General features: G+C 53.6%; 1 protein-coding gene and 1 long non-coding RNA gene across 2 annotated transcripts; one reads left to right on the top strand and one right to left on the bottom strand.

Moving 5' to 3' along the window:
- The first annotated feature begins 453 nt into the window (after window positions 1-453).
- Window positions 454-5,673, top strand: LOC136299611 (uncharacterized). The gene is made up of 2 exons (XR_010723532.1): window positions 454-633; window positions 5,517-5,673. It is a non-coding gene; the product is annotated as an uncharacterized lncRNA (long non-coding RNA).
- Window positions 5,674-10,440: 4,767 nt separating this feature from the next.
- Window positions 10,441-22,929, bottom strand: SAPCD2 (suppressor APC domain containing 2). The gene is given in 6 exon segments (XM_066201149.1): window positions 10,441-12,584; window positions 13,467-13,580; window positions 14,058-14,183; window positions 14,301-14,447; window positions 17,757-17,890; window positions 22,416-22,929. Coding segments are annotated over 6 exon segments (1,161 nt in total). The 3' UTR covers window positions 10,441-12,458.
- Window positions 22,930-24,616: the final 1,687 nt, after the last annotated feature.

Raw genomic sequence — 24,616 nt, 5'->3', positions numbered from 1 at the left:
CAAAACTGATGCTCCACAGGGCCTCCGGGAACAGGGATGAGCTTTGTAGAGCTGCAGTGAAATCACCTGTTACTGTTGAGCTAAATCATACCCTGGCCAGGAAATTATTCCACTTTAATAAATTTATTAAACCCATTTTTCCCCAGATTTAACCCTCCTGCTTCACCACCATTGCCCAACCTGAAGCCTTTTGTATGAACTCTCCTGCTGAATTCCTGGTGCACCCCAGGGCCCCCCAGATATCTTAAGGGCTTTTTCTCAAATAACTCAGAACTCAAAGATGGGAGTCAGATAACCCAAAATCCTGACACTGTAAAACCTCTAACATTTATGACTGGCAGAGATTTTCATGGTTATACTTTTCAGGTTTTGGACATATCTGCAGAACTGGACTTTTATTTGTCTTTCAGGAGAAACTTGAGCTTCTGAGCTGATTGTGGCATGCCACCAGCTTGAATGTGAGAAAATCATGTGTTGTGAAGATCTCAAAAAGCCATGGGAAGTCTCATTAATTTCCTTCTCCTTCACATGCTACTAACCAATGTGACTGATGTGCAGCTGGATGCTTCTAAGGATGCTTAGGTATCTCTCCAGCCGCAGAGGGACATCCTCAGACACACCCCAGGGCAGCAGGTACCACCTGTTCCTGTCACAAAACAAACACGTCTTTGGGTTTCTTAAGGCCACTCCAGTCTGGTCAGCTGGCTTTGTGCAAACCTCTGAAACACAAAGAATGTTGCTTCAGCATGAAGCAAGCCTGGGACAGCTCCACAGCCCCCGTGGCACAGCATCACACTCAGTGCTGGGCAGGGTCCCAGTCCTGGCTGGAGTCCAGCTCCCTCCTTCACTAACACTGGTTCAGAGGCCATGGAGATGCTCTGAGGGCTGGAGCCCCTCTGCTCTGGAGCCAGGCTAGGAGAACTGGGGGTGTTCACCTGGAGAACAGAAGGCTCCAGGGAGACCTCAGAGCCCATTCCAGGGCCTAAAGGGGCTCCAGGAGAGCCGGAGAGGGACTGGGGACAATGGCCTAGAAGTGACAAGGGGGAATGGCCTCAATGGTTAGATGGGATACTGGGAAGAAATCCCTTCCTGTGAGGGTGGTGATGCCCTGGCACAGGGTGCCCAAAGAAGTTGTGGTGCCCCATCCTGGAAGTGTCCAAGGTCAGGTTGGACAGGTCTTGGAACTACCTGGCTTGTGGAAGGTGTTCCTGCCCATAGTAGGGGGTGGAAGGAGATGGTCTTTATGGTCCTTTGCAACCTAAACCATTCTATGGTTCTGATCTACAAAATATTTTGAAGAAAAGATCCCATGACAAATGTTCTCTACTTCAGGACAAGAGAGCAATCAGGACCCTCACCTGGGATGGCACCAGTTAAATGCATCCCTGAGGCTGAAGTAGATTGCAGAGGTGATTGAGTCACCATGAGGGGAAAGGAGATAGAGAATAGCTGTTCTGGGATGATCTCAGGCCTTCAGGGCTGCTAAGGCTTCACTCAAGGCCATGGCCCTGCCCTTTTAAGATACTTTTATGCTTTGTTCCTAGGACAAAAGGAAAAGAAAAACCTACTGGGGTTCATTGGAAGGAAACTGGCAGTGACCTTCAGGTGCTCCCCTGTACCTGCAGAGGTAGGGCTGTGCCCAGGGAGAGCATGGGAAGGATGCTTGTCCCACCTCGTGCTCTCAGGTTTCAGCAGGTGATTTGGATGAAACTACTGAGTGCAAATTTTCCAGTTTGATGTGGATTTCAGTTTTTGTGAGATGGAAGAATAATCATGCTTTCATGGGCTAATGACAGGTGCTGCAGGGAGACATTACTCTGTTGCGGGGAAAAACTTTCTTTACTGGGGTAATTTCTTTCTGCTCAAAGTCCCTGGGAAGGGCTGAAGTTAAACCCCCAGCAGAGAAACAGTACATGAGTGTGAAACTTAGCAGCACCTGGTGGTGCAGGCAGCTTGCCAGAGGCACTCAGCAGCCGCTCATCTCATTTCTGAGGAGCAGACAGTGAGGTCCAGATCTCAAATACACTTGCAACAGGTGCTGGAGGATCTGCCCAGGTTGGTGAGTCCTCAGGAGGGCTGACATTAGGCCAAGTGTGTGAAGCTTCTGTCAGGACAGACATGTATCTGGTGTGTATCAACTAGACAGGAGCTGGGCAGAGGCTGTGTCACAATAGGACACAAAAAAAGATGCTTGACTCCAGTCAGAAGGCAGTAGAAATCAGAAGAGTTTATTTACAATTCATTCAGCCCTTTTGTAACACGCTGCACTAAAAAGACACATTATTGGTCCATAGGACTGAGACCTCTCCCATTGGCTAAGGAACAGAAACAGCAAACAACACCTGTTGTTATGGGAAAGGAATGTTATTTACACAAAGTTGTTTTGGGAAAAAGAAAAACTGTTGAAAAGCTTTCCTTGAGAAGAGCTAGCTCTTTTCAAGCTCAGAAAATATCAAGTCCACAAGGCTGCTATGGATGAGCATCCACATCCCCCTTCCAGTGCATCCCCCTTCTTCTCTAGTCTGGTCCCCATCCTGCCAGGGGTACATGGTGTCTTTGGGACTGCATTGGCAAGGTCTGGGCAGTGAGGGTCTGTAGAGTGCCTTAGAGAGAAAGCACCAGAAGCTGTGTTGGAGACACCACCACCCAAAGCTCAGCCTGCCAGAGTGAATGAAGGGTCCTCTGGGACAATGTATTTAAGAAAGAGTAAAAATGACTGCACAGCCCTGCAGATCCCAGTTCAGTGGAGAGGGAGGGGAGGATTACCTGCAGCCCGTGGAGATGACCATGAAGAGGCAGCTGTGCTCCTGAAACCTATGGAGGTCCATGGTGGAGCAGATACCCACCTGCAGCCCGTGGAACATCCCACACCTCCGCCTTCCCATGGCAGGAGCCTGCTCAGCCTCTGAGGGCTGGTTTGAGCACCAAACTGGCGCTGAAAGCCTGCCTGGCTGCCACGGTCTCATACCCTCACCTTGTCATGCGGGAAGGCTTTATGTGCCTTGCTAAAGGATTCAGCTTCCCTTTCCAATACCCTGCACATCTCTCTTTGGAAGCGAGCCCCAAGACTGGCAATGTCAGTTCTTCTGTGGTTAGGGGGTTGCCCAATCACAGCAGGACTTCCCCAGCCCAGGGTCAAGAAGAGCTGCCAGGCAGCTGCCACATCCCAGCCACTTCCAGCCAGAGGCATGGAGAGCCCGAGCCCTGTGCCAGGCTGCAGGTGCTGCTCAGGCTCCTCTTAATAATCTGCCAGGACCATCACTCCTGAGAGGCAGGCAGAGGATGGACACCAGGTGTCCACTGGCTCAGCAGTGGGTTGCTGCATGAGGAGAGATGTTTCCAGTGTTTGGAATAGCTGGGGTCTCCTGGGAGTCACTGGACAGCTCACCAGGGGACCAGGCACTTGCTTAGGCTCCTAGCAGTAGGTTTAAGCTTTCAGGTGAGATCTTTATAGGTTCAAGTTCCACTTGTTTAAAAAAATAATGTCAGAATCCACATTCCTTGCTGGTGCTTATCACTTTCAGCAGATAAACCTGGGAGCAGCCAGCAATAACACAGCTGTGATATTCCCACTGTGCCCTCCTGCCATCCAGCAGTGTCCATGAATGAGGAAAGTGACAGCAAGCATATGGGACACTTGAGCCCTCTCCCTGTCTCCAGCTGTCTTCAGCTGGGGGGTGTCCTGAGCCAGCCATGATTTTCTGATTTTCACCCTTCAGTAGATCCCTCCTCTCTGTACTTGTCAAAATCCCTCTTGTTGCAGTGCAGGCAAACCTCCAGGAGCACCATCCCTTATCAGGGAGCTGCTGCACCCCAGCACTGGGAACTGCCTGCTTTGGGATGGGTTGGATCTGGCTTCTACCTTCATTTCATACACTGGAAGAGCTGGTGGCTCCATCCCTCTCCAGTCTCTCCAGGACTGTCCTGAGTTAGCAGACTCCCAGTTGTATCTTCTCTGGCTAGAGGTACCAGTACTGCTTTGACAGGAAGTTTCCCAGGGACCCTATGGCCATGTGATGCTTCCTGGCAGGGCTCAGCTGTCCCTGCTGCCCTATGTGCCACTGCACCACCCTGGTGCATCCCATGGGGCAGGATCAGCCCCCTCACAGTGTTTGCTGCCATGCTGATTGTTCCAACAGCCAGCTCCCACATCACATCCCTCCTGGGGTGAGCAGGATATCCACCACAGAACAGAGGCATGCTGCTATCCCACAGGCTGGCCCAGACCTCCAGGGTTTTCCCACCAGTGATGTACTTTCCATTGCTTTTAAAAATAAAATCCCAGTAATAAAAACTCCAGCTAATTTTATCCCCAGCCTGTTTTTCCCAGGCTGCTGCAGGATGAGGTTCACTGTGCTGCACCAACAGTGATCATGCATACAGGATGTCTGGGGGTACTGGAGGGGAGAACATCGAGCCTCAACAGTTGGTTGGTTGTCCATGGAAGGCCTCTGTCTTCTTTGCCTTGCTGGGGAGCCAGGAAAGAGCGGGGAACAGTTTGGTGTGGTGAGAGCAGGGCCACAGTGTGAGCAAAGCCATGGTGTGACCAGGATCACAGTGTGAGCAAGGATACATGTGACCATGGACAGTGTAACTTATGAGCATGATGTGAACAGATACAGGATGAGCATGTGCATGGCATGACCACAGTCAGTGTGTGCACAGATACCGTGTGCATGTCCACAGGACAGCCTGGCACAGCATGTGGATCTACAGCCACAGCTGTGCTGCTGTGCCAATGCTCTTATGTGTGCCTGAGGCAGAGGATTTCTCTAGTAGTGCCTGAATCCCTGGGCATCTCCCAGAGCACTACCATGGATACTGGCACAGCAGTGCCTTTAACAATGTTCCTCCATCTGTCATTGGAGGGATTCATTAGCACATTCAAAGGCAGTGCTGGAGCACTTAGCAGCTGTTGAGCTGTGGCAGTGGTCAGTCAAGGTGGCTTATCACAGCCTGACACTGGCACACGCCAGGGACAGGAAAGCCGTTTCTCAGCCCTGCAGCTGATCTGGCAGCTGGAAGTGTGGGCAGAAATTCCCTGGCCCTGAAGGCATCACCCTGGTGCCTCCAGCCAGCAGCAATAGGGTAGGAGGGGCCCAGGGACCTTGAAGAAAAGATCCTACTCTGCAGACCCAAATCCCATCCTGAGGCTAGCACACCAGCATCCTGTGAGCAGGGAGAGCTGCCAATCCACTGAGAGGCAGGAAGAGGAAAAGCAGCTCATGTCCCCACTAAAATGGTGGAAATCCTTGGAAAAGCCACAGGAGAGGGAGATGGGTTCCAGCTCCCATTGTTCCTGGGACATGGTGCAGTCACAGCGGGAGGTCTGCCCCTCCTCAGAACCCATGGCACAGCTGTCCTGTGGAATGCAAAGCAATTGGGTCATTCCTGGGGGTGTTGGATCCTGTGGGATGAGGTGCTCCAAGCCTCACAGCCCGAACAACCCAGTTAAATTTTGCAATACTTATCTTTTTCATAGTCTTTGGTTTTCTAATTCTGGGCTCCCTCTGCAGGCAAGTGCTGCATGAGAAGCTGAGCAAAGGGAGTGAAGGCTGAGGACCCTGAAGAGAAATAAACACCCTTTTCTAAAAGTATTGCTTACAAAGGCTGCTTGTGTGTGTGTGTGGTTTTGTTTTCTTTTTTTTTTTTTTTTTTTTTTTTTCTCTTTTTCATCTTCCTAATTTCTTGATTTTAGGAGGGCTAAGAAGATTTATGACTTTCTGGGAGTTGGCAGTGATGCAACAGTCTACTCATCCAAGGAAAATGTGAAAAATGACTAGGTTAGGAAAACCCACTTGTGATTTGGGACAGAGAAGTAAAACGGGAGCTGACAAATGCAAGTGTCCAGGCAGTGCAGAGTATGGGACACTGCAGGGGTGAACCTGCTCCTGGAGACCTCACCAAGAACCACCCCAGAATCAGTCACATGCCTCCAGCTGTCATGGATGCAGGGGTGCCAGGGATGCTGCTGGGGTGCTGAGTCCCTCTAACTCAATGGGACAAGCCTGGCATGGAGAAGCAGCTGCAGCCACTCACCAGCCACCAGTGAGAAGGCTTTGGCATCGGTGCAGGAGCATCGGCACCAGGATGTCTATCACAAACCCAAATTATTTCCTTCCTAAGTCATCAATACTAAATATTTAATGATGGAATTGTTAGATTATTTGGTTATTACCTTCCTGGCTGAAGCAGCTGAGGCCTTTCCAAGCTAGACAGGGCACAACCATCACAGGGGACGGGACACTGGACTCCGAGCCTGGGGTGCATCCCAGCCTGGCACAGCAGGATGGTTGATCCACCCATGGGACAAGGTCTTGCCCACAAAGTGGTTCAGCCTGAGGACTAATGAAGGTCTCAGAAGATTTGAAAAGCTAATGGAGATTTTGGAAGGATCCCAAAGAACTGGATGCTTTCTGCCTAGCAGAACTCATGCATCCAGAAAGAAAAAAGGGAAATGTTTCAAACGCCTCACTTAACTCAGTGCAAAATATTTTCATCTAGGGCTAAACAAAACCTTGGGGGCCAAGGCAATGCCTTTTGGGTTTCTTGATTTAATGAACAGGACAAAAGACTTTCTTTCCCAGTTTGAGCAGCACCACATGGGAGCAGTGACCTTCAGCAAAGAGGCCATACCTGGGGGACCTGGGGCTAGGGTCTTGGGCTAGGATATCCTGCTTGCACTGGGCTGTCACCGCTGTGTCATTCTGCCCTGTGGGTCCCCATCTATGGGCACAAAGGCATGGATGTGGTTGTAACCTTTGCCCATGGCAGCTGCAGGATGCCCAGGGCTAGCAGTGCAGGCAGCCCTGCCTGCCCTCAGGTTCTCGACAGGAAGATGCCATAATTTAGGTAATAAAAACTGGATTACTTTTTTACCTCCAAGGAAAAGGGCCAGGGGACATCTCTACTAGTAGGCCATCATGTCCCCACCTGGAGTCTTCTTGGGCTTGTAGACACTCACAGATATCCTTCATGGGCAGGAGTTGTTTTCAGTAGCCAAAATAAACCAAACCTGCCTGCCTGGACCTGAGGATGGGTTGTCCCTGGCTGCCCATGACACATTTGTGGGTTTTCTTAGATCCAAAGTAGGGAAGCTTTTGGGGTAAAAGGAGGGCACATGCCCAGGAGAGGCTCTGGGCCAAAAGGACTTGCTACTCCCAGTGCTGTCCCCTGGATCTGGCCGCAGGGCAAGCAGGAGTCACGTCTTCCCTACCCCATGTCCAGGGGGCCAGACAGCAGCAAGACAGGGGAGCAAAGTGCTGGGCTGTTTGTGCCTATGGAATAGTCCAAGCTTTCTGCTTTGAGGATGTGCTGGTCCACAGAGGAGGGCAACAAAGATGATTAGAGGGATGAAGCATTTCTCCTGGGGAAAGGTTGCATAAGTTAGGCTCTTTCAGTCCAGAGAAGAGAAGGCTCCAGGGTAACTTTAGAGACTCTTCCAGTGCCTAAGGAGACTCCAAGAGAGCAGGACAGGGGCTTTAGACAAGGGTCAGGACAAGTCACAGCACAAGGGGGAACGGCCTCAATGGTTAGATAGTGTATTAGGGAGAAATTCTTCCCTGTGAGGGTAGTGAGGTCCTGACAGAGATTATCCAGAGAAACTGTGGTTGCCCCACTCTGGTAGTGCCCAAGGCCAGGCTAGACAGGCCCAGGAGTAACCTGGTGTAGTGGAAGGTGCCCCTGCCCATGGGAAGGTGTGGAACAAGATGGTCTTTGAAGATCCCTTCCAACTCAAAGCTGTCTGGGATTCTGATTCTCTGATTCAATGGTCCATGTGCCCAGCTCTCACCTACAGCTGAGGCAGGGCAGTCAAAGAGTGTTTTTATATGGGTGGATTTTGATGGCTCCCTGGAATGACTGCAGCCCAGATCTAGTGCAGGCTCTGTCCCTCCAGTTGCCTGTTCCCACCCAGAGCATGATCCCATCTCCCAGGAGCAACCAGAGGCATCCCAATGGCACAGCAGGAGGATGGAGCCACCTCCAGCCACTGTCTGCAACCACTGCCACATGGGGGTGTGTCCCACAAAGGGACACTTTGGGTCTAAGTGCAGCGCATGTGGTGCTCTAGGGCGCTGGCCAACACCTCAGCCCCTGCTCTGCTCCCTGACAGCTGCTTTTCCCGGGCTGGGTATCTGCCATATGCTGCTGTCTTCTTTGTGTAATGTGGGGGAGTTTAAGTCCCTGTGGTACACAGCTGCAGAGCAAAGCAGGGATTCTGGGAGCCTGGCTCTCCTGGAGGGAGCATCTGCCTTCAATCAGCTGTACCTTGGAAGAGTGGGATGGCTGTGCAGTCAGAGGTGAACGCCCACACCAGGCTGGGATCACAGCCACAGTGAGTCATGGGCCCTGCAGAGATCTGATGGGACACTGAAGCAGAGCCTGGATGCTGTGACTGATGCCCTCAGGATGGGAAGTGTCCCCCAGAATGAGCCATGCTGGTGAGTAGAGTCTTAGCCTCCACCATACCCTGCAGTGGGGAGGGCAGACCCTCTCCACTCCACATGGGAGAGGGCCTTTGCTCACAGTGCTGCAAATGTCAGCCACAGGCAGGGAGGGGGAACAGGGAGCACAGGGTAGCACCGCGTGACACTCCTAAGGCAGGAGGCAGTTTATCCCTGCCAAGAGAATAGCGCTGGCATTCTGGAACCTGGGATAGAAGCAAGAGTCCAGGATACAGGCAGGGCTGCAGCAGCACAGGAATTGTCTGGGATGGGAGAACACTCTAACTGAGGGATCACAGCAATGATCAGCACGTGCTTGCAGGTCTGAGATGCAACAGGCACCTCCTTAGTCCAGTCAGTCCTGCAGGGCCCAGCTCCCTATCCCAATGAGAACCATCCCCAGGACCCAGGGTTTTCTTCAGGTCATCACATCCTCAGTTCACTTTCCAGGGAGTTGCACTGACAACAGCAGGACAGTAGGTACAGAGCAGGAGAGCTGAAAGGCCAGGGCAGCAAAGACTGGTGGCCCAGCAGTGCTGACCATATGGCAGGGAAGAAAAACAAAAAAGACAGAACATTCAGGTCAGGGGCCCAAGATGTAGCGGTATCCTATGTGGGATAATAGCTCTGCTAGGACAGCATCTCTTCTCGCATGGAGCCCATGCTCAGAGGGCAAGTAAAGGGCATGTAGCTGGGCAGGAGAAGAGAGAAATTACAAATAGGTAAACCTGGGTGATTGGATCCTTGCCAAAGTTTATGGCTGAGGACAGAGAGGATCAGATCCTGCATCCCTGGGCAGCCCAGGGGCCAGGTACACCTCCACTGGTGTACTGAGCTCAGGAGACGGCTCACTCTGCTCAGATAGTAGCACCAGGCCCTGGCAGTGGGGACACCCCATGCACTGCCACCCTGACACCCACCATAAATTCCCAGGGTCAGGCATGTTGACCCCATGGTGTTGCACCTGCATGTAACAACCTCCAGTGTGGAGGGCTGTGGGGAGGTGAGGTGGGTTGGCTGAAGCTGTCCTGGCTGGGAACAGCAGATCCCTGCACCAGCTGTTCCCAGTGTAACCACAGCTTCCCACAGTTGGTTCCAGCCGCTATGAGAGTCCTGGAAGTGCCACAGATCTATGCAAACCCAGCTCCTGCAGGAAGCCTGAAGAGAATGGGAGGTGTACACCCACGTGACCCAGCACTGACATCACTTACAGACCAGGCCCCAAACACAGGTCTCATGGCTCCTGAGGCAGCCCCCACAGTTAAGGGTGCCAAAGTGGACACAGCCCAGACCCACAGGGAAAGGTCAAGGACCTAGAAACACTGTGGCCAGGCCAGAGTGACAGCCTGAGGTGAGCCCTGCAGTTCCCAGGGGAAACCTGGTTCCAGAGGGCTGTGGCACTGCCAGGGCTACCCCGCAACCTGCAGCAGTCTCACAGAAAGTGGAGTGAGGGCCAGTGCTGCTGGACAGGGCTGGGACAACCCCCCTAGGCTGAGCCAGAAAGAGCTGCCCTGGCTCTGCATGGAGCAGCCTGGAATGGGAACCATGACTATTTTTCCTTTGGAAGCCTACATGAGCTCCACATCCAAGCAAAGGCATAAAATGGGAACCAAGGGCAATTACCAACCCTCTTCCTGCCCCAGCTGGAACTAGTGGCTGCCCTAAGCAGCAGCTGGAAGAGCTCATGGCAGAGATCCCTGTGCCCAGCTGCCAGTAAGTGGACTGGGGTCTCCCTCTTGGCTCTGCTCCCCGCAGGGGAGGCTCAGGCTCTGCAGGATGCAGGGCTCACCCCACAGCCTGTGAAAGGAGGGTGCCCCAATCAGTGCAGAGCCACATGTTCACCCCATGTGAGATGCCATCTCAGCATAGGGCAGAGGGACGTGTGCCACACATGCCATTCCACCGAGGTCCCCTGTGGCTGACCCTGTGGAAAGGAGTCATTGCAGACCACCAGCAACTCTTGCCATCACTGTGGGGCAGCTCTGAGAAAGGGCACTTAAAAGCAAGAAAGAGGTTGTGAATTGCACCAGCACTGCCTGAGCAGTGTGAGTCCCAAGCACAGCTTCTGGAGGAGTAGACAGATGAGGCTACAGCACTTGGAAGGGGTGCAGGTGACTTTTCTTTTTCCCCACAGCAGGGGCCAGGGGATCCCCAGTCCCTGAGAAGCCCAGCGATGATGGGAAAGGACATGGAAACATGACCACGTGCAGAGACCCTCGGGCTCTTTGTTTCCTCACCAGATTGCAGCTTCAGCTCTCCCTGCATTCTGAGAGACAGGACAGTCAGGGACTTCAGCGCTGGCAGCAGTAGATGGGCTGATTTAGGGAGAGAGACAGAAGGATAAATTAAATAGGTCACCCCACTTTATTATCCCTACAGACAGGTAACCCTTGTAAAAAGGGTCAGTTCTAATTAAACCTCAGGCAGAACAGGCACTGGACACCAGAGGAGGCATCACAAAAAGGATGGCAGGCACTGATGCCCAGGGGACAACTAACACCCAACTCCTGCAGACAGGGGACATGACTAGCCATGGCCTTGCTGCTTCTCCTCCACCATCTCCCTGGCACTTTGCTGATCCCCACTTCAGCTGCAGGCACAAGGGCAGAGCAGAGATTCATGCCTTGCAGTGAGCTTTAGCTCAGGATCTATTTCAAAGAGAACAGCTGGATGGGACAGAGTCCTGACAGATAAGAACAGGAGTGAGAACAGAATTGGCCTGCATGTGTCAGCTCAGGGCAGAGCCAGCAAATTCTGCCCAGCCCAGCTCAGTGTCACAGCATCACGCCTGGAGAGTCAGAGCATGAAACAACCCCAGAGATAAAGGTCCTGGCCTTGAGGGTACAGAGGGCCAGGCTGCATTACATGGGATCTCCAGTGAAAGTACCATGGATACCAAGTACCAAGCCATAGTCAAATGTCATTCAGATTAAGCATCATCAAGCTGTGTGGGAAGCAGGAGTCCCTGAGATGTGCCACCAAATAGGACCCATCTTAGACCACCACCACCACTCAAGAAAGGGTGGTGCACTCCCTGCAGAGGAGTCCAGCTCACAGGCATGATGTCATCCCTGGCAGTAGCCTCCACAACCACATGAGCTGCCATTTCTCCGTGTGGAGATGTGCACAGGGAGGAGCCTGTCAGTCTTTGCTCTGTCCCACACTCAGTTAAATACAAAACCAAGTTTTAAAGCCCCTCTGTGAGGTCAGGCTGATGTGAGCATCCTCAGGCTATGGAACATCACTCCTCCTTTTACAGTCATCACAAAAAGAATCTAATCCTGGCAGACATCAGGAAGTATTTGCCAGGTCAAGCCAAGTAAAGGGTGAGGTTTCTGTCTCAACTTGTCAACAGCCCAAAACAGCAGCTCAGAGGTGTAGGCTATCTTGGTTGGGTCTATGGCTCATTCCCTACAGCAGCCTGCAGACATGCAAACAGCAACTATGGTATCACTACCACAACCACGACAGAGGGGTTGCCATGAGGGCCACCGGATTGGCCACTACAGGGCCAGGACAGTGTTTCTGGCAGGCAGAACATGGGCCACGGAGAGGGGCCAGGCATGCCTCCTTGGATTTCCAATCTTGCCTTCCAACAGCAGGACAAGCAGGAGCCAGCACCCTCTAAGGGCCGGGCTTGTCTGGAGATGCTGGCTGGAGTGTTGAAGATGCATCACTTTTACCCAAGAGCACCCAAATTCCAGCCTAAATCAGCAAGGGTACAGCAGCTCACCCCACACAGCCAGCAGCCATGTCTCCCACATGCTGGGGTCACAGGGCTGGGGACAGCATCCCTACAGCACATTTAGAGACAGGAAAGGAGCAGCTTCAGAGCAGCATGGCTGATAAGCCATCAGCAGGGCAGGGAGGGGGGCCCAGCTTCCTCCCACAGAGATGCCACCAGCAGCCACAGACCTTGAGACACAACCCCTGGACAGTGAGTGTGAGGAGTCTGGGGCAAGAGTCCCTTGAAGCCCCTCAGGAAGTTTGGGAATGGGACAGGGGAGGCATATGCTAGATGAAGGTGGAGTCCAGCTGGCTCATCTCTTGGTTGTGGGCACGAGCCTCAAAGAGCTGCTTGATCAGGGCAGATTTCTCCTGCTCCAGCTGGGTGATGTGCTCACTCTTGTCAGTCACCTCCTGCACAAGACAGGGGAGGAAAATACTGGTTAGAGGAGGAAAATGCTGGCAACTGGTGTGCTGCAGGTAAAATTTCATAGAACCACACAATCACAGGCTTTGGGTAGGAGGACATTTAAGCCCATCTCATCCCAGACCCTAACCATGGACAGGCACCTTCCACTAGATCAGGTTGCTCCAAGACCTGTCCAACCTGTTCTTGAACACTTTCAGGGATGCGGCAGCTTCTCTGGGCACCCTGTGCCAGGGCCTCACCACCCTCTCAGGGAGGGATTTCTTCCCAGTATTCCATCTCACCTCACCCTCTGGCAGTGGGAAGCTATTCCTCCTTGTCCTGTTTACCCAGGCCCTTGTCCAAAGTCCCTCTCCAGCTCTCAGAGTGCCCATAAAGCATCCTTTAGGCACTGGAAAGGGGCTCTAAGGTCTCCCTGGAGCCTTCTCTTCTCCAGCTGAACACCTCCAGCTGTCCCAGCCTGGCTCCAGAGCAGAGGGACTCAAGCCCCTTTGTGGAGCATCTTTGTGGCCACATGCTGGGACAGAAACTGCAGCAGTGAGCCTGGCCCTGGCAGTCCATCTCTTCCCTGGCAGCCCCCAGCTGCAGCCTCTGCACACTCTCTTGTGATAGCCATTTGTCAGTTCCCTCTGTCAGGAATGCCCCATTCCTGCCACTGACTCACCCAGCAAACAGCTGGAGACAGCCGGGCACAGCTGTGTGCCAGAGGGTCTCCATGTGCAGCCCACATACCCTTCTCTGGGATGACCAAGCCTGGCCAGGCTGAAGGAACGCTTTCCACTGCCTGTCATTCCTTGCCCAGCCCCATCCCATCCCCTTCCTTTCCCAGCACCCCCAAGGGCATTTCCTCCACCCCTACCTCCACTTACCTTGGTGAGAAGCCAATTCTGCTCCTTCAGCATGTTGATGACTTGCTGGGAGCCTGTGAAGGCTGGGGATGTCACAGGGACCAGCCTGCTAAGGGCTGAGGAGGGGGTTGCTGTCTGCAGAGAAGATGAAGGGATGAGACACTAAGCCTCCTACCCTGTGGCCCTCCCCAGCCCTTCTTCAAGGCAAGATGTTTCTATGGCACACAAAGAACTGAGAGAAGCCCAGTAGAGGATTAAAATCCCAGCACAGACCATCACAGGGTCTCCAGCCCAACAGGCAGAATGGGGAAGCATTCCTGCCAGTGTGCCTGGTTCCTGCCCAGCAGGACAGTCAGCTCTGAAGTGGCTGACTCAGCATCTCAGGAGGTTGGGCTCCTTATTTCCTTGAGAACAGGTGTACCTTTTTTGAGGATCTCCTTTAGTCACCTAAATGCCTTAAGCATCCTCTAGCCCATTTCAGGACCAGCTGTGCTGTCCTCTTGGCTGTCCCCCACCACCTTCCCAGAGCTGGGGGAAACTCTGGCAGCTCCAATGTCAACCCAGTCACCAGCAAGGCAGGGGCAGAATTACTCCTAAGATCACACAAACAACCTCAAGCTGCTGATGTGCTGTTTTCATCTTGCCAGCAGTGGAAAGAAGGTCACTCAGGCAGCGGTTGACCTCCTGCAGCTTGGGGACCAGGCATCCCAGGTGGCTCTGGCCACCTTCAGGAAAATCCTGCAAGATGGGGAAGAAGAAGAGGCTGGAGGTTACCATGAGGCCAGCTCCAGGTCCAGCCACCTCCCAGCCCTGTTCCCCAAACCCACACACAGACAGAAGAAGCCCCAGACTCACAGCACTGGTTCTCTTGTTCCCCAGGAGCCGCTGGTGCTCCTGCATGAGCTGGATGCGCTGGTGGTACCACTCTCGAGCCCGGTCTATAAGCTCCAGGCCCTGCAACAGGAAATCCTTCTCCTGTTCCAGCTCCTTCATGTACTTCAGCTGCAGGACAGAGCACAAGGATGTCACTCGCTCCCCACCAAGGCTTTGTTACGCCCCAGGAGTTGGTTTCTTCATGAAGTGTGGGGGGATGTGGACACAGGCAAGGGTCTCAGTCCTTTTCCACAAAAAAAAGAGGAGTAGGATAATGATTGCCACCTGAATGCTGCTTTAGAAGATTTTCAGAAGAAAAGTTCTCCAGTTTGGGAGAACCAAACTGTGTGAAGGATGCTTGGGTCAACTCCACCCTCCAGGTCACCATTGTAGGTGCAGCTTTCTTCACCTATTTATCCAGGGAGGCAGCAGGAGCAGTGCCTGCAGCTGCCCCCAGCTCCCTTCGGGGTGTGGGTATCAGCCCCAGAACAGATACACCTGGATTTCAGTGAGCACTGAAGAGTCAAGCTCACTGTGCAGGCTGGAAGTCAGGGGAAAACTGCAGCCCTGTTTCCCCAGCTTGCCTCATCCCTGGAGGTGCACAAAGCTGAGTAGAACACAGCACACCACCTCTCTGCAGAGGATCTCTGCCAGTTGCTCAGGTTCCAGCACCAGCATCATCTGGAGAGCAGTGGGGGCCTTGCTGTGCCCAGAGAGCTGCTATGAGGGTGTCTGGGGCTTCTGCCCCCAGAGAAACCCCTTGAATATGCCAAGCAGGACCCAAAGCTGCTGCAGAACTGGGGGCTTGGTCCACATCCATAGGGGATACACAGTCCTCATTCTGCTGTCACCTTCTGCTCCTGCTGCCCCTTGGCACCACGCCTCCACCAGCAATCAAAGAGGTGGAGAGGGATGAGGAGACATCCCTGGAGAACAGAGCAACTGATGCAGTGACCCATTCATCACCCTCACCCTGTGAGTCCACGGCCGTTGTCCCCTTTCTGCTCCCCCAGCTCCCAAAGGCATGGGGAACTTCCTGCCTCACTGCCTCTGCCTTCTTTACCACAACATAGCCTGGCCTTCACCAACAGCACAGCCTAGGTTCCACAGTCTTCTCCAGGCACCAGACACTCTGGTCACCCAAAAAATGCTGGATGCACCAGAACCTCCTTCTTTGGAGAGCATCAGGAGTGGTGCGACTCAGAAGTGACCGTGAACAGAACCCTGTGCACAAGTGGCACCAGATGGCCTTCTTTGGGCCATCAGCATCTCCATGCCACCACTGCCAACCCCAAAGCCTCCCTGCATCCCATACCTGCCACCCATTACACTAGGGCTGCTCTTGCTCCCGCAGCTCCTGGAAATGCTTTTTGCAACACAACAACTCCCCCTGCACCTTTCTCCAATGGCCCAAAGGGACATACCTAGAGGAAGAAATGCAGAGCCTTGGTGTTGTTGCTGAGGGGCATGAAGAAGGTGCTGGACCCCCGCCCAGCTGAGGGTGCAGCCCACTGCTGCCTAACCTGCCCTCCTCCCACAGGGCTTTCTGGCCAACGGAGAGACTGGAGGAAGAAGGAGCATCCCACAGAGCAGAGGGACACTGCCAGCCCTGCCAGTGTGGGACAGGCAGCATCTTACCAGGATGAGACACTTGGGGCAGGAGAAAGACAAAGCACTGGACTTGGCCGGTGCTCAGTGGCTGGAAAAAGGGAGAGGATAGAGCTGTGCCCTGAGATGTCTACAAATGACAGTGCTCCACCTCTCAAGGAACATCTCATCCCAGCCACCCTCGTGGCCATGGGGAAATCAGGCCAATAGATGAGGCACTGGCTGGAAAAACACCAGCTGAGTAAGTGGGCACCAGATGAGACGGTGCGAAGGGTCCTGGGGCTGCAGCACAGCCTCCACAGCTCTGCTCCCTGCTCAGGAGGAACCAGTCCTGGTGCACTTCAGGACACAGGACAGACACCAATGCTCCCATTCCCCATGGGCTTTAGGTAAATTAGTCTAATGACAGAGTTCCTTGTCCCTTGGGAGCCCAGCATCGGGGCAGGGAGGGGTAAGGGAGGTGACAGTACAAAGATCCAGTCCTTGCTGGACTCAAACCTGTTCCAGCTGTCTCTGTAGGCTTGGAAATAGCACCAGTGCCTAAAGGCTGTGCTCAAGGTGCCAGGGAAGGCTGAGACACCCCTTCTCTGGGGTCAGAAGCACAGAAAGGCAGTGCAGCACTTGGCAACACATAGGCAGAGAGGGAAGGAGGGGACATCCCTCCCACTGCCCACATGACAACTTGGGGGAATAGAGACCAGGGCAACACAAGCCCAGGGCTGGGGATAGACATGGTGGTCACAAAGCACCCTGAGCTTGGGACTTTGAGATGTACTCCAGCCCAGAGCTGCACACACAGGGAGTACCCTAGACAGGGAAGCAGAGACCTTCCTCTCTCCAAACAGCAACCCCCAACCCCCAAAACCCCAAGAAGCAGAGTCCTAAATCCCAGACACACAGAGCTACATTTATCACTCCCTATCAGCACCTCTCAGCAGAGGCCCCTCACATGGCTGCGAGCCCAGCAAACTACCTGCACAAACATCCCCTCCCCCAGGCTGGCATCGGGGCATGTTGTGTCCCCCAAAGCCAGCGGGAGGCTGGGCACCACTGGTCAGGCCTGCTGGGATGCAGAAGCAGGGTGACACCAGGGCGCAAGGAGTGAAAATGCAGTGGTGACAGCACCACTAAGAACTTATCCTGCAGGCTTGGTCCTGGCTGTATGCCCAGGACACTTTAGCTTGAGCCTGTGGGCAACATGTCCAAGGTAGCTACTTCACTCCACCTGGGAGCAAAGAGATCCCTTCACCCAGGCAATTTGATCCAAGCCCCTCCACTCAGCAGTGGAGATCCCTCCATCCTGGGCTACCTGGATAAATTCAGTGTAGATTTTTCTCTGCTTTGCTACCAGAAAGTCTGTCAGAAGCCAAGAGGACCTGCATGTTTGAGCCCTGATTTACATGGAACGCCTGGGAGGGGACATAGCCAGGCCCCACTGCTTGCCAGCACAAAGAATACCTGATCCTCGCTGGGGTGCTCTAAAGGCCCAGAGATCCATCTGTTCCCACATCTCCACTTTTATCTTCCTCTTCCCAAGACCTTGCCCATGGGGAAGGCAGCCAGCACACTGGCTTCATGGGCTGATCCCACTCTGGAGGAAGACATCCACCTCCTCCCTGTCTGGCATGATTCAGGACAGAAAGTACCTTCGAAATAATGGCAGAATATCCACATATATCAACAGACCTTCATATCCAAAATATCAGGATTTGCCTGATGTCCCACAGCTAACATGTGCAGAGAGGAAGCCAAAGCCCAGAGATGGTGTCAGCAGCGAGGGACCCCTGCAATCTGCCTTCCCCTTCATGGGGGCCCACAACATCCCCTTACCATGCTGAAGTCCACGCCACTGGTGATGGTGTGTCTCCGGTGTTCTGCACGGCCTCTCTGATGCCTCCAAGTGTCCTCAGCCCCCAACTGGCCATTGTCTCCCTGGGACTGCCCAGCACACTTTGCATCACCACCTGGAACAGAGGAAGGCATGAAGCCACAAACTACTTTCAAGAAAATCCTCCCCAGGACGACTTCTGTGAGATGATCTGCAGGGCAGTCTCTCTTAGGGAGAGACTGAGCAAACCACCAGCCTGAGCGCCTGCTCCTGTTTTTGTCCAAGCAGCACAGATGTCAGAATAACTGACTCAGCTGTGCCAGGCTGGCAACAGACCTCAATGTCATCTTCTGTACAGAGCAAGCAGCTTCCAAGCAAAGCTGGTCCAGTCCCAGCTGGGGCAACTAAACCATTAGTGATGTTGCCTGCTTTCACATGTCCTCATGGGACACCTGGCTTCCACTCAGGTGGGACCAGATTTGCCAGGAATCCAACTGAAGGCAGCTCCTGCTTGGTGATGGACTTGGCCATGTGGATATCCAGCCCAGACACTGTGATGTAACCATAAAGTAAATCAGGCTGTAGATTTTCAAAAATTTTATTAAAACCCCAACATCCTATCTTGCAAAAGACTAATCTACTACATAGTGCTGATGCAAATCCACAAATAACCTATTTTTGAAGATTAAGTTCATACCGGCAGGTTCCAGGCTGGATCAGGCACCTCCTGCCCATCAGTAAGGGAATTCCCTGGGCACCGGCAGTGAAGTCCATACAAGCCCCACAGTGCCCACCCTCATCAGAAACCCAGTCCCACAGTAACAGCCGAGCCAGCTCCAATCCACTGCTACTGAGCTGGTAGAACAAGCACCCTGACACCCCACTGTCCCAAACCACAGCATCAGGGCAGTCAGGGGTGCAGCCAGCACATCCCCAGGCAAGTCTGGGCAGCAGCCTGCTGCCCCTCCCTTCCTGCCCCAGTCCCCAGTATACCCTGTCTTGTGCCACCTTCCCAGTTCTACAGCTCACCTGCTCCCTGCACACAGGTTTCCTCAAGAGTTCCTTTCCCAACCTGGCTTTTCAAGAAGAGCAGCAGGGAGCCAGCAAGTGATGGCAGGCAGCTGGGGAAAACGCCCTCTTCCCAGGACAGCTCCCCAAGTGTCTGCCAGGCACCCCCACCCCTCAACATCCTTCTGCCAGAGCTGCCTGGCACAGGTCTGACACATTCCCTGCTGCAGGCACATGAAGGGCTGCGAGTGCCAGGACAGGGTGTGTGGCACCACATGGGCTGGCATATTTCTTCCCTCTGCTCCACAAGTTTCCTTAGCTGAGCACATGGACATGACAGAGGAAGGATATGAAGCAGGAGAGGGCAGCCATGACCACAGGAGCCACCCTTCACCTTGAAGGTACGATGCGTGGGAGCCCTGTACCAGAGCTGCCCGTGCTGCCACAGTCACACTGGTTCAGGGATAGGAGACAGGCTCAGGGGCAGCAGGCAATGCAACACTTCAGTTTGACACTGGGGAAAGAAGCCACCATACTATGGGAAAAGTCCTCCTTCTGGTCCATCACAGTATCTCACTCCATCTTCTACCAAGTACTCTGGCACAGACTCAGGCTGTGCACATCAGATGTGCAGGTCTCTAAGCACATCAGTGAACACAAAGCATTTGTGAACACAAAGTCTTTGATATCACCCATCCATCTGCTTTACCAGCTCCTTTTGTTTTTATACACCTAAATCTATCTGGGAGGAACCCAGCAAGACTAGTGTGACCACACACATGTTGTCCTAGCAGACTTGTAGTGTATCCTGCTCAAAAAGCTGAGAAACAGCCCCCAAAACAATAATACTCTCACCAGTCAGAACCCCAAGGCAAAGCCAGGAGCATTTCTGATAGAAGCTGTAGGACAAACACAACTTAAATAACTTTTGGCCGCAGTTACCTAGAAGTGCTGGGTTGAGCTGAGCTGCACCTGTGTTAAGCAGGTGCTCCTGGTCAACCAACTGATCTCTGCACACTTGAGCTGACAAGGCAGTGGCTAAAACAGGACACCTGCTAATGAGCTGGGGTAGTTCTTCTTAGAGAAATAACAGGATCAGATCACCAGAGGTGGAAGAGATCCTGCCCTGAGATAATGGACAGGTTCCTTCCTCCCTCTGGGACCCTCTCTGCCCAGGATAAGCAGACACCTCATGGCTGCTTTACACTTCTCCACAACTATCCTTGGCAATGGCACAAACAAGTCCCTACAAACCATCCCCTCCCTCCTGCTACTGCCAACAGCTCTCCAGCTGCTAGAAGCCAAGTCACCCCAGGAGCAAGGGAAAGAACTGTGCTGGGGAGAAGCCAGTGCCCAGGGCTATCACTTCCTGGGCTCTTTCTGCTCTGTGCTTTGACTTCTCCAGGTCCCAGCTCACAGGGGAACTACGGGGGTAAAGACCCCTAAGAGCGATGCACTCAGACACTGCACCAGGCACCAGAGGTAGGGACATCGTTATGGTGACTTTCCTGCCCTGTGACTTCTCTGATATCCATCTCATCATCCTTGTGTCCAGAGGGTGCTGTTGGCTCCTCAGGGACCATGGGGTGCCAAGCAGCAGCTCACAGACTGCACCAGTACTGCTGGGCTGAGGAGAAGCTGAAAACTGACTTAACCTGGGACCTCAGAAGCACTTCTGCCCCCACACTAGCAGAGGTTAGTGCGGGAGAGGGGACAGAATTGTTGTCCCACTGGCTCATTGCACCCCTGGACGTGCCAGGAGAGCCAGCTGGCCCCAACCTCTGCCATTTTGCCGTGAGTCACATCCAAATCACGTCTGACACATGCAGATGCTCCTTACACCATGAAGCAGAGCTGGGGAGGCAGCCTGTGAGCACCCTCTTCCCCCAAAACACAGGCAGGGAGCATTTCCTCTGACACACTGCAGCTTATGAGCACTGATACATCATCCCACTGCTCTTGGTTGGGGTCTTACAGAAGCCACCACATGCAGCTGGAGCCTCAGAGCAGCCTCACACCCAAATGATACACTCTTAAAGGAAACAGGTCTTCCTGGAGCCACAGGCGGCTCCCAGCATCCACCACACATCTCCACAGCAGGAATGGAACCGTACCCTGCCACGGCACTGCTCAACTCCCTTGCAGCCAGCTGACAACATCCACGTGTTCAAATGCACCCTGGGAAATCATCTGTGGAGAGGCACACTGGGCAATTGTGCAGAATCTAGAGCTAGAAGAGATGGACTAACAGAGCTGTACCATTTTGAAACTCAGCCCTCTTGCCAAAATACAGCCCTGCAGTGTGGGATGCTGGCAGCAAGGGCTGAGACACAAACCCTGCCTGCAGGTTCTGGACAGTTATGAAACATCACCCTGTAATGGAAAGATCCTCAGCAAGTAGAAAGCTTCTGCAGACATCTGCCCTGCTCCTTCCCAGGGCAGAGCTTTCAATCCACTGTCTATTCACCAAGCAGGATTTTTTTTCAGGTTTTTCCAGATTTACACTCTTGGTGATAGAAGAGTTAGTCTGCTTAATAATATTCCCTTAGGTGAAAGTCCAGTGACTAGTCTGGAGGCAAAATGGAAAGCAGAGAACCTCAGTCACAGTTAAAAGTTCCCTCTCCACGCAGCAGAAGGGACAGCAAATCAGCCTGACCTTCCCAAGGTGAAGGAAGTCATTGCACTCAGGTGGTGCAATAAAAAGTACCAGCTCCTCACACAGACTTTGTCTCCTCTAATCTCAAAGCACTTCACAAACCTAAATAAAGAACTATTACCTACCCAGATAAACCCAGAAGCATGGTTTCCTTACAACGTCTTCTACTGACTAGCAACAAATCAAGAAGCCAGCGAAACAGTCTCCCCCATGCCAAGGTCAGTGTACCACCCTGGAGGGCTCTGGCAGAGCCAGCACAGGGAGCCCAGATCGCGATGAAAGGGCAGAGTCCACAGGGATGTGCAGGTGAGCTCTGTGGACAGAGCCTGGGACAGCAGCGCACATTGCCCTGGTGACGCTCTCCCATTAATTCACTGATCAATTATTTGTTATTGGCAATACTGCTGGGGTATGATCCAAATCAAAAAGCTGGATCGGGTTTTGCATTTTTTACTTGTCTAAACCATGCATGACACCGTGAAAGGAATAATTTCTGAGGGCCAGCCCAGCGCAGAGCCCACCGAGCACACGGCCGCTCCGTGATAGATCCGTGACCGCAGCTTCACCCCAGCGAAGCTGCTCGGCTTTGGGGGTCCCCATTCGCCGAGAGGCCCGGCAGTGCCACGCACCCCGGGGGTAGGTCAGGACAGACTCTATGCCAGAAGACAACCACAGACACATTACGGCAAAGCCCTTAGTTTGTCAGCGCTATAAACAGCCTAGGGCATCTCGAGGGGAGCACAGCCCTGGGCGGGCCGCAGCGCTGGGATATTCGCACCGCGATGGGAGTTCTGCGAAGCCAAACCAAGACCAACAGTAACTCTGGGGGAGTTTTACCCCGGCCCTGCGGGAACCGCTGGCTCTGAGCCCGGAGCAGGACACAGAGGAGCGGGGTGCGCCGCGGGATCCCATCCCGACCTCCGAGAGAAAGTCCCCGGCCCCGGTGCTGCCATCACCCCCACAAGCCCGAAGCCACCAGTCCAGTCCCGACACTCACCGCGGCCTCGGGGCTGGCCGTGCCCCGGTTCCCTCTGCCGAGTGCTCTTCTCCCGCCGCTCCTCGGAACAGCGAGGGCTTGGCGGCTGCTCCACGCCCCGCCGCCTGCCGCTATCACCCTCCACCGGGAGCTCAGCCCCAGGCAGGGCCGCCCGCAGCCCCAAAACGAACCTCTCAAAGGTGAGGTACCCGCTGGCCGGCGCCGCCTGCCGCAACCCCTCCATCACCCCGGCGGGCAGCTCCTGCGCTTCCGCTCCCCGCCAGCGCGACTCGATCTCCCGCAGGTGCACGTAACCCCGCCGCCGGTCATCCAGGATATCGAAAAGAGTCCGTAGGCTCTGCAGGAAAACCCGGGGAAGACCCTCGGTAACAGCGGGGAGCGCCCGGTCACCGCGCTCCGGGGCCATCGCCGCCGCTCCGAGCGTTACTCCAAGGTCCGCCCCCCGGCGCCTATTGGCTGGCGACGGGCAGCGCCGTGCTCCCATTGGCTAGCGGCGAGCAGACTCTCCGGCCATTGGCTGAGAGGTAGCACGGCAATTTGAGTTGCACGCGGCTCCCGCCACGCCCTGGGCCGCTCCTCTCGCGGAGGGAGCCCGACCCTCCCCTGCGGACGAGGGATCGCGATAAACGCCAAACCCCTCCTCCTTCTTCTCCACGCTTTATATACTGAGGATGATGTCGTATGGTCCAGAATATTTCTTGGGACCGTTGGGGTCATCTGTCCTGGCTGTGTATCCCCCCCAACTCCTTATGCACCCCTATCCCCCTCCCTGGTGGGATGAGGTGAGAAGAAGAAAAGACCGTGGGTCTCTACAAACCCTACTCAGCAATAACTGCATATTGTCAACACCATACTTTGGTCTCTGTATTTTCAGCACAAATCCGAAACCTATCCCCTTAACAGCTACTGTGAAGAAAATTAACTCTAACCCAGACAAAATCAACACAATTTCTAAAGACTATAGAGCCAATGTGATTAGTGAACAGGGACAAAGAAAACCACAACGACTCTTATTGCCACCTTTGCAAACACACCCAAGAAGTGCCAGTCAATGCAGCATCCCTACAGGAGGGGGATGTAGAGCACCAGTATGGAGGAGTCCTGTATGGTGTACTTGTCTGGTGCCATGGGGGAAATAAATGTTGACAGAGGGAATAGAATCCCATCCTCCCAGTGCTGTGGCTGGTAAGGCACCAGTGGCCAGCAGCCAGCAGGAGATGGGATAGGAGCTCAGTCGAACCACGGTCATAAAAAGGAGGGGAAAACCCACCAGTGTTGAGAAAACTGAGAGAAACAGGATCTGGATCTTATCTTTTACAAACTTAATATGCACTGGTAAGAGAATGAGTTTCCCTACTTTACAGGGAAATTTGCCTTGTCTGTTAAACACAGCAGCATGTTAATCCTGGTGCCAGGTGCTGCCTCCTCTGCAAACCCCCTTGATCAGAGTCCAGTGCAACACAGCAGACTGCAAAGCCCTGATGTCATGATTCCCATGTCACAGGCACTTCAGTTTGTTCAAGGAGCTCTGGGTAGCCATGTGCCGGCACCTTCAGAGCCCTCACCTTGGTTTGGTGTTCATGATGTTGAGAGGAGTGTCTGGGAGTAAGCCTGCTGGAGAAGGATGATGGCCAGGAAAGGTGATAAACCACTGTCCAGGAGCTCAGGTTGTGATGTCATGGACAGGTGACACATCCCTGTGCCACATGCCAGGGGTGATTCCCTTTAGCTCTGAGTTGGCTTTGAAGGAAGAGGGTGGAAGCTACTTGGGGCTCAAGCCCTCCCACTCACCTGGCCATTGCTGCTCTCCCCTTGCCATCAGATTCCCCGTCCAGGTCAGACTTCATCCACGTGTCTTCAGCACCGTGGTTCTACTTCTGGCTTCTCATTCCATTCTTGCCACTTCTCTTTTCCATGGAGACTCAGCCTTGACAGCCCCAGGCTGGCCAGGTAAATCACAGGAGCCTCTGGAGACCCTCAGGGCTTTTCTCTACTAAGGTCCTGCTCCAGCTGCTCTCTGTGCTGCAGCTGAACTGTTCACAGCCTGCTTTTCTTTAACTCATTTCTTTCCATAAATTGCCCAGACCCGTCCTACCTGTTTGAGATCTCTGCTTGGCTTAGCTGTGTTTGACTGAACAGGTTCACACCTGCTCAGGATACAGGGAGAAAGGACCAGTGCCTCCCTTCACTTCCTACTCCAA

The sequence above is a fragment of the Chamaea fasciata genome, unplaced genomic scaffold (genome assembly GCF_029207755.1).
Source record: "Chamaea fasciata isolate MVZ Bird 193981 ecotype frontalis unplaced genomic scaffold, bChaFas1.0.hap1 SCAF_20, whole genome shotgun sequence".
Lineage (NCBI taxonomy): Eukaryota > Metazoa > Chordata > Aves > Passeriformes > Sylviidae > Chamaea > Chamaea fasciata.
Note: the sequence above shows the minus strand (reverse complement) of the source record. Positions and strands in the feature narration are given on the sequence as shown.